This window comes from Echinops telfairi, unplaced genomic scaffold (assembly GCF_000313985.2).
Source record: "Echinops telfairi isolate 266 unplaced genomic scaffold, ASM31398v2 ScPeMD7_7466;HRSCAF=8504, whole genome shotgun sequence".
Classification (NCBI taxonomy): domain Eukaryota; kingdom Metazoa; phylum Chordata; class Mammalia; order Afrosoricida; family Tenrecidae; genus Echinops; species Echinops telfairi.
Window position 1 is genome coordinate 1,870,015 of NW_022111366.1, and position 11,807 is coordinate 1,881,821.

At 43.8% G+C, this 11,807-nt stretch overlaps 1 protein-coding gene across 1 annotated transcript in view; it reads left to right on the top strand.

Annotated features, from left to right (window-relative positions):
- NOTCH2 (notch receptor 2) overlaps nucleotides 1-11,807 on the top strand; it is a 140,169-nt gene that overhangs the window by 28,405 nt on the left and 99,957 nt on the right. Inside the window, exon 3 of the mRNA XM_045283711.1 lies at nucleotides 10,266-10,525. Within this exon, the coding sequence (XP_045139646.1) occupies nucleotides 10,266-10,525 (260 nt within the window). The remainder of the gene's footprint in view (nucleotides 1-10,265; nucleotides 10,526-11,807) is intronic.

Sequence of the window (11,807 nt, forward strand, 5' to 3'; positions counted from 1 at the left end):
TTTAAACAGACATAGTAATTAATATAACAAAATGAAAAGGTTGACAGTCTGATGTGGCATCACACTGGAAGAAGTACTGGACTGAGGTGGGGACAGTGAGGTTAGACTGGTAGGTGGGGCCATTTCAATGCCAGCCTGAGGGTTTAGACTTGATTCTCTGAGGCTCTGGGGCATCTGGAAATTTGTAGCCAGAGCCTTGGGAATTGAATGTTATATAGGAACTTTCACTGGGTACAGCTAGGCTTGGCTGTTAGCAATTATTTTTATCTACTTAAGAAGGAGGGGGAAGAGGAGCAGAGGCGGGGGAGTGGAGGGGCGCAGGAAACGGAGCTGGCATCATGGTCACAGGAAAGAACAGACTGATTTGGGGCCTTTTCAAACCGCAGACCTTTGTCACTGACCAAGGCTTAATTTGGTTTCTGGGTTTTGTGAGTTCTTTCCCCCTGCCCTTACCTCATTTACCTTAACGACAGCCCCCCTCTCTCCCTCCTCCATCTTTCCCTCCCTCCCTCCAGAGCGCAGCTAGGGCAGGCTGCCACTTCGGATTGGGGGGCCGAGAGGCCCAGAGCAAGAAGAAAGTGGGTTGAAAGCAGAGTTCTGTTTAAAGAATTTTCTGCTGGAAACTAGCCCAGAGGGAGTAAAGAGGAGCTTTAATGAGGAGCAGCTGCAGGCCCGACGCAACCCACATGAGACATTTTTTCCCCTCCATTCCACATTCTGTATAGCTTTTTGAAAAATCATGATTTCGAAATAGCTGTTTTGTGAGGCATGCCTCTCTTTTTCTTCATCTTGTACGTGGTGGGGTTTTGCTTTTTTTTTTTTTTTATAATGACCAGATCCTTGCTTAAGAAAACAAAAACAAAAACAAACTAAAGGCAGAGCTACAGCAAAGTCCTGGATGCCATTTGGGCTCACCCTGCTGATAGAGAACATTCAGTGGAAACAAGGCGAGGGCGCACTGGCTTTTATTTGGAAGAGGGGCTTGTTTCCTGCTCCGACTCCAGCCATCTCGGGCTGCGACAAGCTGCTGCAGTATTTTAAGCTTTTCTCTAGACGAGTGGCTGTTCACTCAGGAAACTTGAAAGCAGGAATTTTTCTGTCCCGTATTACTAGGGAAACTGATCCTGAACTGCAGCCATTGCCAGCTTAATCGGAATTGCTATTCAAATCCCAGCTCCGTTGAAGTCTGCAAAGTGCTCCATGTAAACTAACCCAGGCGGCTGGTGACATGTGAGAGTTGGGGTCTGGTTTTCATCTGTTTTATTGAGGGGGGGTGGGGGGCTGTATGGGTATCCTTCCAGATGGAATGTTTTCGAGTTCCATTAGGAGAAATCCTTTGTTTTTCTCCTCTGTCTTCCCTCCCTCCCTCTTCTGCATGCCGCCCCCCCACCTTCCCATATGCATGTTTTAACAGTAACAATGGAAGCGTGGCCTTATTCATGTCAGAAATAGTAAGACACCCCCTCCCCACACGCGAAAAGTCATGAATGTATCTGTGTGGGCCCGACGAGTATCCAGATGGTTCATGGAGTTATTTTGTGGGGAAGTAGTTTCCTCAACAACTGAAGGGAAAAAAACCCCACAAAACTATGCTGCCTTCACAGCCTCATGTGTAAACTTCTCCCCGAGTTGCAGAGTTAAAGAAGGAAGCTGCTGAGGAGTGACTGCAGTCATTGATAGACTCCTTCCAAGAGGGCGTCACGCGCAGAGAGGTTTGGGAATGAAAGGCAGATGCTATACTTATTTGTTTTTGTGTTTTTGCTTTTTACAGAAAGCGATTTTCCTACACCTTTTGTTCAAGATGTAGGCCGTTTTCTAAAATGATCCCCACATACTTTGTGATTTGGAATGTTCTTCATATTTCAAATATTATATTCCAAAACAGTTTCCCTACATTATCGAGGTGCGGGGGGTGGGGGCGGGCACTAAATAGAATAATGGCCTAGTGAAGGCATGTGCATGCTTATCAACTCCTGTTCCCAGGGTCTAACCAAGCTCAACAGAAGCCATTTCAGCAGAGCCACTGGAGCCCACGTTTTCTGCAGCCTGTGGCTGTCAAGTTCATTCAAACTCCTGCTTCCCCATGCACTTCAGAGGAGACCTGCGCTGCCCAGCGCTTTCCTGGCTGTCTGCTTTGGAAGCAGGTTGCTAGGTCTTTCTCCTGTGGTGCTGCTGGGTGGATTCAAACCAGCAACCTTTTAGACAAAGGCCTAGAATGAACTGTGCCATTCAGGGACCTCAAAGAGGTATATAGTGCCCCGATAATACACTTGAACAGGGATTTGCAAAACTGAAGCTCTCCTGTAGGAGAGCTGTAAGCAACAAAGCTCCTTTCTTTCCCACTGGCCACTGGGTCACTTACCCATGATTCCCTCTTTCCTCCCATGTCCGTAGTTTTCCTTAGCTTTCTGGAAGGGAAGAGTAATCCTGCGTTGCAGGACGGCTCCCAGGGTGGATTTGGCTGCATCTTACGAGGGTGGTCATGATGTGGAGCTGAAAGGGGATTTGGCTTGGGAGACTGACAATTTCTTTATAATACATTGCTTAGTCGTAGTTAAGTGGGCATGGTATTCCAGGATCCTGCACCAGGATCTCCAGACACGCCTTTCTCCACAGGAAATATCTCAACAGGCATTGAGAGAGGCAATGAAAAGACACACAATCGATTAAAAGGAGAGCCATCCTGGAGAAGCAGTGTAGTACATAACATCCTACTGCAGCTACAAGTGGCTTGTTTCCTCACAGAAGAACGAAATCCTCCCATTATCTTTTGTGAGGTCTCCTTGTACTATCGGAGGCTTCAAAGATGAGCGGGATGGGTTGAATGAGGCTCTGAGTATGAAACACAGGTTTGGGGTAAATGTTTGAAGGAAGAATGGAAGAAAGGAATATAAATTGGAGACAGATCATATCATTGGTCACTAGAAGTTAGAAAGGAGATTATACACAAGGGACAGTAGATAAGACTGTGAAGTGTTTGCATTCAGGATTACTAAGCGGGGGTGGGGCTAGATGGTAGGAGTGGATTTGAAGGGCTGGATATCAAAGCTATTATCTGAGCAGAAGAGCGACATGGTTATGTCGAGAAGGATCATCCTTTAAGTAGTATGCTGCATTTCATCCAGGAATTCCCAGGCTGTCTTTATGGACCAATGTGGATAGGATGCTGCTGCAGTCAGGATGGTGGAGCCGGCTGAAATGATGTCATTCTTGCATCTAGGCTTAGTAGCATGCTTTCAGTCAAGTGCTGTTTTGTATTTGGATGAGAAGTTTAGTTGCATGTAGGGATGCAATTGTAGTTCTTGCAAAACTAGGGGACATTGCTTGATTCACAGATGGCAAAACTCAGTACAGGCCAGGTAGCTCTGGTTTGCTTACTAGCTCCATACAGGATCTGGACAGGTTGACTTGTAAGGTGCATATCATGCAGCGATGAAATACTGTGACTGTCTGAGCAAAGCATAAAAGTTATTGCAATGAAGGAAATTGGGAGTTATAAATGAAGAAAAATGACCTCAAAAGAGACAAATCCGATAATTGGGTTCAAGAAACATTGCACAAGTACTGTATACCCAAAGCTCCAAGCTGCCCCCAGTCTATTCCATCAGTACAGGAGGACAAACATATTGGAACTATGACATAAAAGTAGTTCATGTGGAAAAATAATCTCGACTTTTCAGACATTCAATAAGGTGTTTCTGAAACATTTGTGAAAATACTGCTAAGTGCAGCCGTGAATACACCTGGTGCTGCAATCAGCAGTGCCGTGTCCAGCGCCGAGGAGAGGATGGCCCGCCCTGGGCTGTACTGGTAAGAACACGTACGTTGTGCTCTGTTGCACTTGGGGTCCGCATTGGAAAGATATTTTTAGTGACTGTCATCACCCCACAGAGGCTGGTAGGATAGTCCAGTGCTGAAACACACAGGGCCCTGGAGTTAGACCTGGGTTTGTAACCTGCCTCTGTCTGCTCCGAGCTGTAGAATCTTTCTACGCTTCAGATTCCTCACCTATCAAATAGAGACCATAATGTAGCATCAGGCGTTAGCCAGTAGCTGAGTAAGGTGCATAGCTAGTGCATGACACGTACGAGGTGTGTCAATAATGTTGGTTGTTAAAGATTGTTGCTGTTATATTAAGCACAGAAGAGCCACTCAAAGGGCGAGGCGGTCTGGCAACCATTTCATCCTGATTGGGTAGTTCAAGCACTTCATCCTGGAGAAAAAGAACTCTCTTTAAATACTTGAGGGGTATATGAGAGGTGATAAGAAATATATATATATATATATTTCATTGTTCCAGAGCCAGGGTGGGAAAACTTTTTTCTGCCAAGAGCCATTTGGATTATTTATAAAATTATTCACATTTATTTTTAAATTTAAAATTAACTCACCTAATGCGTTGCCTGGAACTGTTTCTCTTTGGTGAGTTGTGTGATGCTAATTGGTATTGATGAGTTCACAGGCCTTCTAAGGCCTGTGGGCCAGATGTTCCCCACCCGTGTTTCTAGAGCAGGGGTTGGCAAACTTTTGAGATGGAAGAGCCAATCCTGTCCCTCACAACAACTTAAAAATTATTCAAGAGCCATACATATATTTTGACAAACAACTGAAATCACCATTATCTGAATAATATCCTTTAAAATTTTTCATTTCTGCTCCAGAGTCACATGTGCGTACCACAAGAATCTCGTGTGGCTTGAGAGCTGCAGTTTGCCAGCCCCTGTTTTGGAGGATGGGGATAGCCAATGGATAAACTCATGGGAGGCGGGTATTTCTGTATTCGTGGTTTCCTTTTTTCTTTCTTTCTTTTTGTTCTGGCCATTTTTTAAATTGATAGTATTCATCGACCTTAAAATGGGCACATTTGAAGTACAAATTCAGTAGTTTGGGATATGTTTATAGAGGTGCATGGCCATCATCACTAGATTCCAAAACATTTACATCACCCCCTACAAGGAACCTCATACCAAATTAACAGTCACTCCTATCCCTTGCGCTAGCCCTGCCCACCCCCAATCTCTTTCTTATAAATAGAATCGTATGTGGCCTTTCGTGTCTAGCTTCTTTGAGGATTCCTTCATGTAGCATGTACCAATACTTTATACCTTTTAATGACCAAGTAACACCACTGTATGGATATAGACCGTATATTTTTATCCAGTAATGAATTGACATTTGGGATCCTTCTGCCTTTTAGCTAAATTATGAAGGATGCTGTGAACTTTCTTGTACAGGCTTTTGGGTGAAGATGTGTTTCCTTTTTCTTTTGTTTGTATACCTAGGAGGAGCGCAGACTTTTAAGGATTCAGAAAGACAACGTTTTCTGAACATGGGATCAACCCACATAAAAGACTGCCCTGTTTTTGAAATATCAAGCCAGTGATCTTATTTTACTTAACAAATGCATGGTGTTTATTATGTGATGCACTGTTCTAAGTACTTTACAATTATTTTCATCACATAAAATTTTGGGAGGTAGGCACTCTTAAATCTATTTTATAACAGGGAGGTTTAGTGACTTGCTTGGGGTTCCACAGCTAGTAAATGGTAGAGCTGGAATTCAAAGCCACCTGGCCTGCTTCTAGAGTCTGTACCGTTAATTGCAAGAACAACAACCTCAAGCATTTATTAAGTTCCTTCTTCTTCTTTGCCAGGCACCGTGCTAAGTACTCATATTTAAGCAGAAGTTGGTGATCAGCTTACAGGGTTATTTTCGTGAAATTACTTTAGTGACTCTGAGTCCTAAGGTTCTGTTATTCCAAGAATGAATGGAAGTAAGGAGGAGGGGTGGGTGGTGGGTGGGTGGGGGATCCAGCAACAAGATGTCTGGCAATGAAGGGCTTTTAAGATGTTCAAAATTTGTGTCAAAAGGAAAGTGTAGAAATAATGGATACGCATAGCAGGAATTCAGTTGACAAGACTTGTCAGAACTTGGTAACAGATTATATATAAGTTAGAGAGATTAACCAAAACTGGTTTTGAGATCGTAAGTGGGAATCTTAGAAAAATGCAGGAGTCGAAGTTTCCTGGGGAAAATGATCTCATTTTTCAACTGTTTAGTTTCAAGTGTTTTAGGACATAGATGCAGATTGGTGGCTTTTATAAAACTGACCCTATGGGAATAAGTCCCCAGACCAGACCCACTGCCATCAAATCAATTCTGATTTTCAGTAACCTTATAGACAGTAGAACTGCCTATAGGGTTTCTGAGACTGCTGTCTTTGCAGAGGTAGGGTGCTACACCTGGTTCCAGTGGAGCAGCTGGTTGATTTGAATCCCATCTCTCTCATATTAAAAAAAAAGAAAGAAAGCACACAGCCATTGGGTCCGTTCTGATTCTGTTGAGCAGAACAGAACTGCTCTGCATGGTTGGAGAGCGCGTTCTCACAGGAGCGGACAGGCTCATCTTTCCCCACACATCATTCAGTGGGTTCGACCCACAGCCCTTGTGGTAAAGCAGCCTAGTGCTGAACCCAGTTCACAACCAATGAAATTGTCCTTATATCTCACGTGAGACTTTCATCCTAAAGAAATTCTCTCTCCTCTCACATCTCCTATAGGACAGATAATGATGAAATCTCAGCTGAGACCATTGGACCTGGCAAGAAGAAAAATCATTGCACTTAGTATGGCATATTACAAAGGGACAAGTAAGAAATGGATGGAAAAGAAAGAGCTATAAAATTAGGCTACAGTAATCGATGCTTGACTATGAAAGAATCATTGGGGAGAGTTTAGGTTAAGGGAGACTTGTGCACTTTTGAAGGTAAAATAGATGACTAGCCTGAAGCCTCAGCTGCTACAGAACATTTAAGATAAGAAGCCGTTTTCATTATACCAAGAATGGGCCCGGTTTTATTAAAGATATAATGCAGTCTGCACATGGGTTTTAGGAGAGGAAGTCAGTTATATATCACATCAAAGTATCATCTCACTTGAGTAAAATACTAAATGTTCACGGTGACCTCATGACCCCACATGATCTGGGTTCCCAGTGACAGTTCTCTTCAGTTTCCTGCTTCTCTCTTTCCCAGCCATTGTGGGATAGCTGAAGGCACTGCCATTAAGCATTTGGCTGCTAACCAAGAGGTCTACAGTCTGAACCCACCAGCCACTGCTCAGGAGAGAGCGGGGGCAGGCCGGTCCCTTCACGATGTACAGCCTTGACGCTCTCCTGGGAGCGGTTCTGTTCTGCCCTGTGGGGCCAGTAGGAGTCAGGATCCACTCCACAATCCTGGGTTTAGGGTCGGTGGGTCGCTTGGGTCTCAAGGCTCTCCCTCGAGATGCCAGTACTGCTCTCTTGGGCCTTCGCTGTTTCTCCTACTTTGGACATGCTTCCCCCAGGTACCCGCGTGACTAGTCCTCAGTTGGGCCTAAACTCAACTGTTCCCTTCTCAGTGAGACCTGCCCTTATTTTCCTATTTTAAATGGAAATATCTTTCTTTTACCTTCCCCAGTGTCCCTCACCCATCCTTTCCTATCCCTGTCTCTTATCTTATTTTTCTTTACAGCACTCAACTCTGACATTTTTAATTTAATTTGTCTTCCATTACTAAATTTCATGAGCAGGGATTTTCCTCATATTAAAAACATTGAGTGAATGAAGGATTGATTACAAGCTTAACATTCTTTGTCTAAGTTTGTATGATGACATAAAAAATAGTGACATGAAAAAGAGTGTCCATCTTCTGATTGGTTTTTTCCTCCCAGCATTAGAAATGTAAAAGCCATTCTCAGCTCATGGACCATGCAGAAACAGGCAGTGGGCCAGATTAGATTCACAGGTTGTATTTTCCCATACTTCGTAGAGAACACCAATGTAGATTAAACTTCAGGAATACTTATGTTTGGCTTCAGTATCCTGGGAACTTTAGGTTTTCATTTCGTGTTTATTCTCCTAATATTAAAATGGGTTTGCATTCTCTAAGCAGATGTACATGATAATAGTGTGTGTTGGGGGTAGAATCATGGTCCAGGAGTGAAGCCAGGCAAAGCCCACCCAGGATTAAAAGTTAGCTGTTATTTCCAAGGTGAATAATTCCCATATGGGATAATGGAGTCATCTGCCAGGCCTAATGCCCAGAGGACGACTGTCATTGTGAAGGAGAATTGTGTTGCAGTTTTTAATATCATCCATAACAGATTTCTTGAGTAAGCTGCAAATGCTTTCAATAATATAGCTCATGGTTAATTTTAGCAATGCTTTTTACTTCATTGGACGTTTTTGCTATTTAAAAAACAACAACAAAAATGATTCTATTATCAAATCGAGCTGTGTTTTTTTAAAAAAGGCATCGTATTTTCCTCAATAAACACAAAGAGGAGAGAAAAATGTTTTCTCTCTACCAAGGTTTTGGGTATGTATCACTTTTCCACATAATTGGTTTTGTTAATTCCCACAACAACCCCACGATGTATAGGTAGATTTCTTAGCTAGACTAAGAAATTAACAGTCAGTAAGTGAGGGAAGTAACTTGTCCAGAGTCGCAGTCCCAGGACTCCCAAGACCTCTGGCTTCCTGAGGTGCACACTCTGTGACTGTCAAGTTCAGCCAGTCCCGAGTTCAGTGCTGTGGACTCCTCCCTGGCTCTTGGTCTCTGATCCCACCTACTCAGAGCCCTAGTTGCTGCTGGTCCGGCCACACTGTGTACAGCTCTGGGAAGGAGTGAGAAGGCTGTGGCCAGTTACATCACTACCAACTGTGTTCAGTCTTCCAGCCATTTTAAGCACTATATAATTTCTTTGGGCATGTTCTGCCTCGGCGTCCTAATTTCTAGCCCTCTTTCTTTTCTCAATAACTATGGCCCCCAAAGACTTCACCTTGCCAATTGATGGTAAATGAAAGACGTTGGAAAAGTTAGGCAGGAGTAAAACGTGACCCCAGTCCTCCAGTCTGGGTGGTTCACAGAATCAGGACACCAGTGCTTGGGCACGGGAAGAAGATTCGAACAACAGGTTTTGAATTGGGAGGATAATTGGGTTTAAGTGTGCTGATTTTGAGGTAATGACGAAATAGCCCTGTAGATTTATTTTTCTACCATTTAGATAAGATAATTGAGAAAAGGGTTCAACCAAATATCCAGGGCAATCAAAAGGCAGAATTTATAGTGCCTCTTAGGAATTCCATTGAACAACCTTTTTGTTAGGAGAATGCAAATTTCTCAGGTTTTTTTTATATTGTTTGGAGAAAATAGTCATAAATGTACATAAATAATATACAAAATGATTTTGTATCTTATGGCTCAAGGTATGGCATCTGAAAAGATTCCTTAGAGCCCCAGGTAGAATGTGGAAAATGTTATTGAATGTTATTTTTGAATTGTCTTTCTTCCTTCATTTTGATGATCATATGGTATCTCGGATCTCTGAGAAGTCCCTGAGTGTAGTGCAAATGGTTAACACATTCGACGGGTGACCAAAAGATTGAAGGGTCAAGTCCTGCCAGGCCCCCTCAGAAGGCGTGACGATCGACTTCCAGAAACTCAGCCATGGAAAACCAGGCACAGTTCTACTCCGACACATGGGACTGTCATGGGTTGAAATTGACTAGACAGTTACAGGTTTTGCGCTGCTTTGTGTAATTTTAGTTCTGTTCTGTGCCCTTTGATTTGGTTAGAAAAGCTGCCTGCTACTTACACGTTGATAGCGATCAAAATGCCCCATTGAAGCCTTCCCTATTTTTGTACCTCCTTCCTCTTTCTCTATCTCATCTCAGTCACTGGAACATAGCCCAGAGAGCGAGATATAGGCCAATTCATGTTTCGTTGGAAACAAGAGAAAGAAGAACTTTTTATTTCCCAATGTGTGAGAGAAAACAAAATTGTATCATATATTTTAATTTATGTGCTATATGAAATGTCTTAATTCTTTCAAATGGCTTAGTCAAAATGAAAATGTTAATGAATGTAAGCAGACAAGTATGAACAATGATCTACAAAAGTTGCTGTTACACCACACCAGCCTGTACCTACATGAACAATGCTGTGGTTGTCTTCTGCTTTGAGTAAGGGTCGTGGCAGTTGGCCTTGCTGGATCACCCACTTGGTATTCTGTCCCCTGACAAGGCATGGAAGTAGGCGATTACGTTCCTTAAGCACATCTTCTGTCAGAGTTAGGGAGCTTTACAGGTGTTGTGCCTTTAGCTCCCTTGACTCCGTCTAGTGTTATTTTGAATGGGCTGCATGCATAAGTACTTTTATCTGTAAGTTCTTGCACATAAAAGAAGTCAGGTGTTTTCATGAACTCTTCCTCCCTTTTCTGTACAGCTGCCCTGAGGGCTTCTTGGGAGAATACTGCCAACACCGAGACCCCTGTGAGAAGAATCGCTGCCAGAATGGTGGGACCTGCGTGGCCCAGGCCATGTTGGGGAAAGCCACATGTCGATGTGCCCCGGGCTTCACAGGCGAGGACTGCCAGTACTCCACCTCTCACCCGTGCTTTATGTCTCGCCCCTGCCTGAACGGAGGCACCTGCCACATGCTCAGCCGGGATACCTATGAGTGCACCTGCCCAGTTGGTTTTACAGGTAACAGATGGACTTCCATCCATACTTCCCTACTTGCGCCAGGTGCTTTCCTTGGCATCCTTTAGATCTTGCTTTCCAAGGGTCACCCTGCTCTGGTGCTCTTGTAACATTATGGCGAGGAACCAGAATGCCCCAGACAATTACACTCAGCTTCCTTTTAAGGGTTTATTAAAAGTTGTAGAAAGGGGCAAAAAGGGCTTGCTCAATGTATTTGACTACTTAAAGTGGGTACGTCACAAGTGGAAATCAGAATTATTTCACTACAAGAAATATACTCTCATCAGGAAAAAAAAAAAGTTTTGATGCTATTGACTACTACTGCCTGCTTGAGATCGCCTCTCCTCTGATATTCAGCCATTGGATTTCCTGAATTCTGATTGCTCCCGCTGCTTCGTCATTACCTGTCTTCACCCATTGGTCATCCCTTGAATGTTAGTGTTCATTTAAACTCAGTTTGGAGCCCCCTTTTCAGTCGTATTACAGTTCTCACTAGGTGTGTTAGTCCAGGTAGACTAGAGAAACAAGTTCACGGACTCTCATATGTGTATAAGAAAGAGCTTTATAAGAAGTGTAATTGTATATTGAGAAAATGTCCCAGCCCGGTCCAGATCAAGTCCAAAAGTCCGGCATTGCCCCATATGTCCGATACCAACCTATAAATTCCTCTTCAGACTCAGGAGACACATGCAATGATGCCGAATGCAGGATGACCACAGGCCGGTGGGTGGAAAGTCTTGTGGATCCAATGGCGGTGTAAGCGTCTCTGCATTGACAGGGGTCTCCACGTGGCTTATCCCGTCTGAGGCCCTGACTGCCACCATCCTGTCTTCGTATGGCTTGTCAACTGCAATGTCTCCCAGGAAGTGAGCAGAGAGAGTGAGAGAGTGTGTCTCCTGCCTCTGAGGAGGAAGACAGGAGTTCCCAGAATCCTCAGGAGAAGGCCAAGCCCACAGAGAGACCTCATTGGCTATGATATGATTGACAGGATAGACTCCACCCCTTAATCCTCTTCACTCAATCCGCTCAAGTTGACAAGCGATTATATAACTACCACACTAGAGAATTGCACTTTCTGCATTTGCCTCAAGCATCGTATCTTCACCAGTCGCTGATGATTCCCATAGTCATTCCTTTAGTTCCACCCTTACCCTGACTTCCAGACTCTGAGCTGTCTTTGCACATTCCCCTTGGAAAGTCCGTGTTGATAGGCCATCCAACATTGCGACACACTGCCTGGTCCTGTGCCACCCCAAAGTTGTTCTTTGTTGTTGTTTTAAATGAA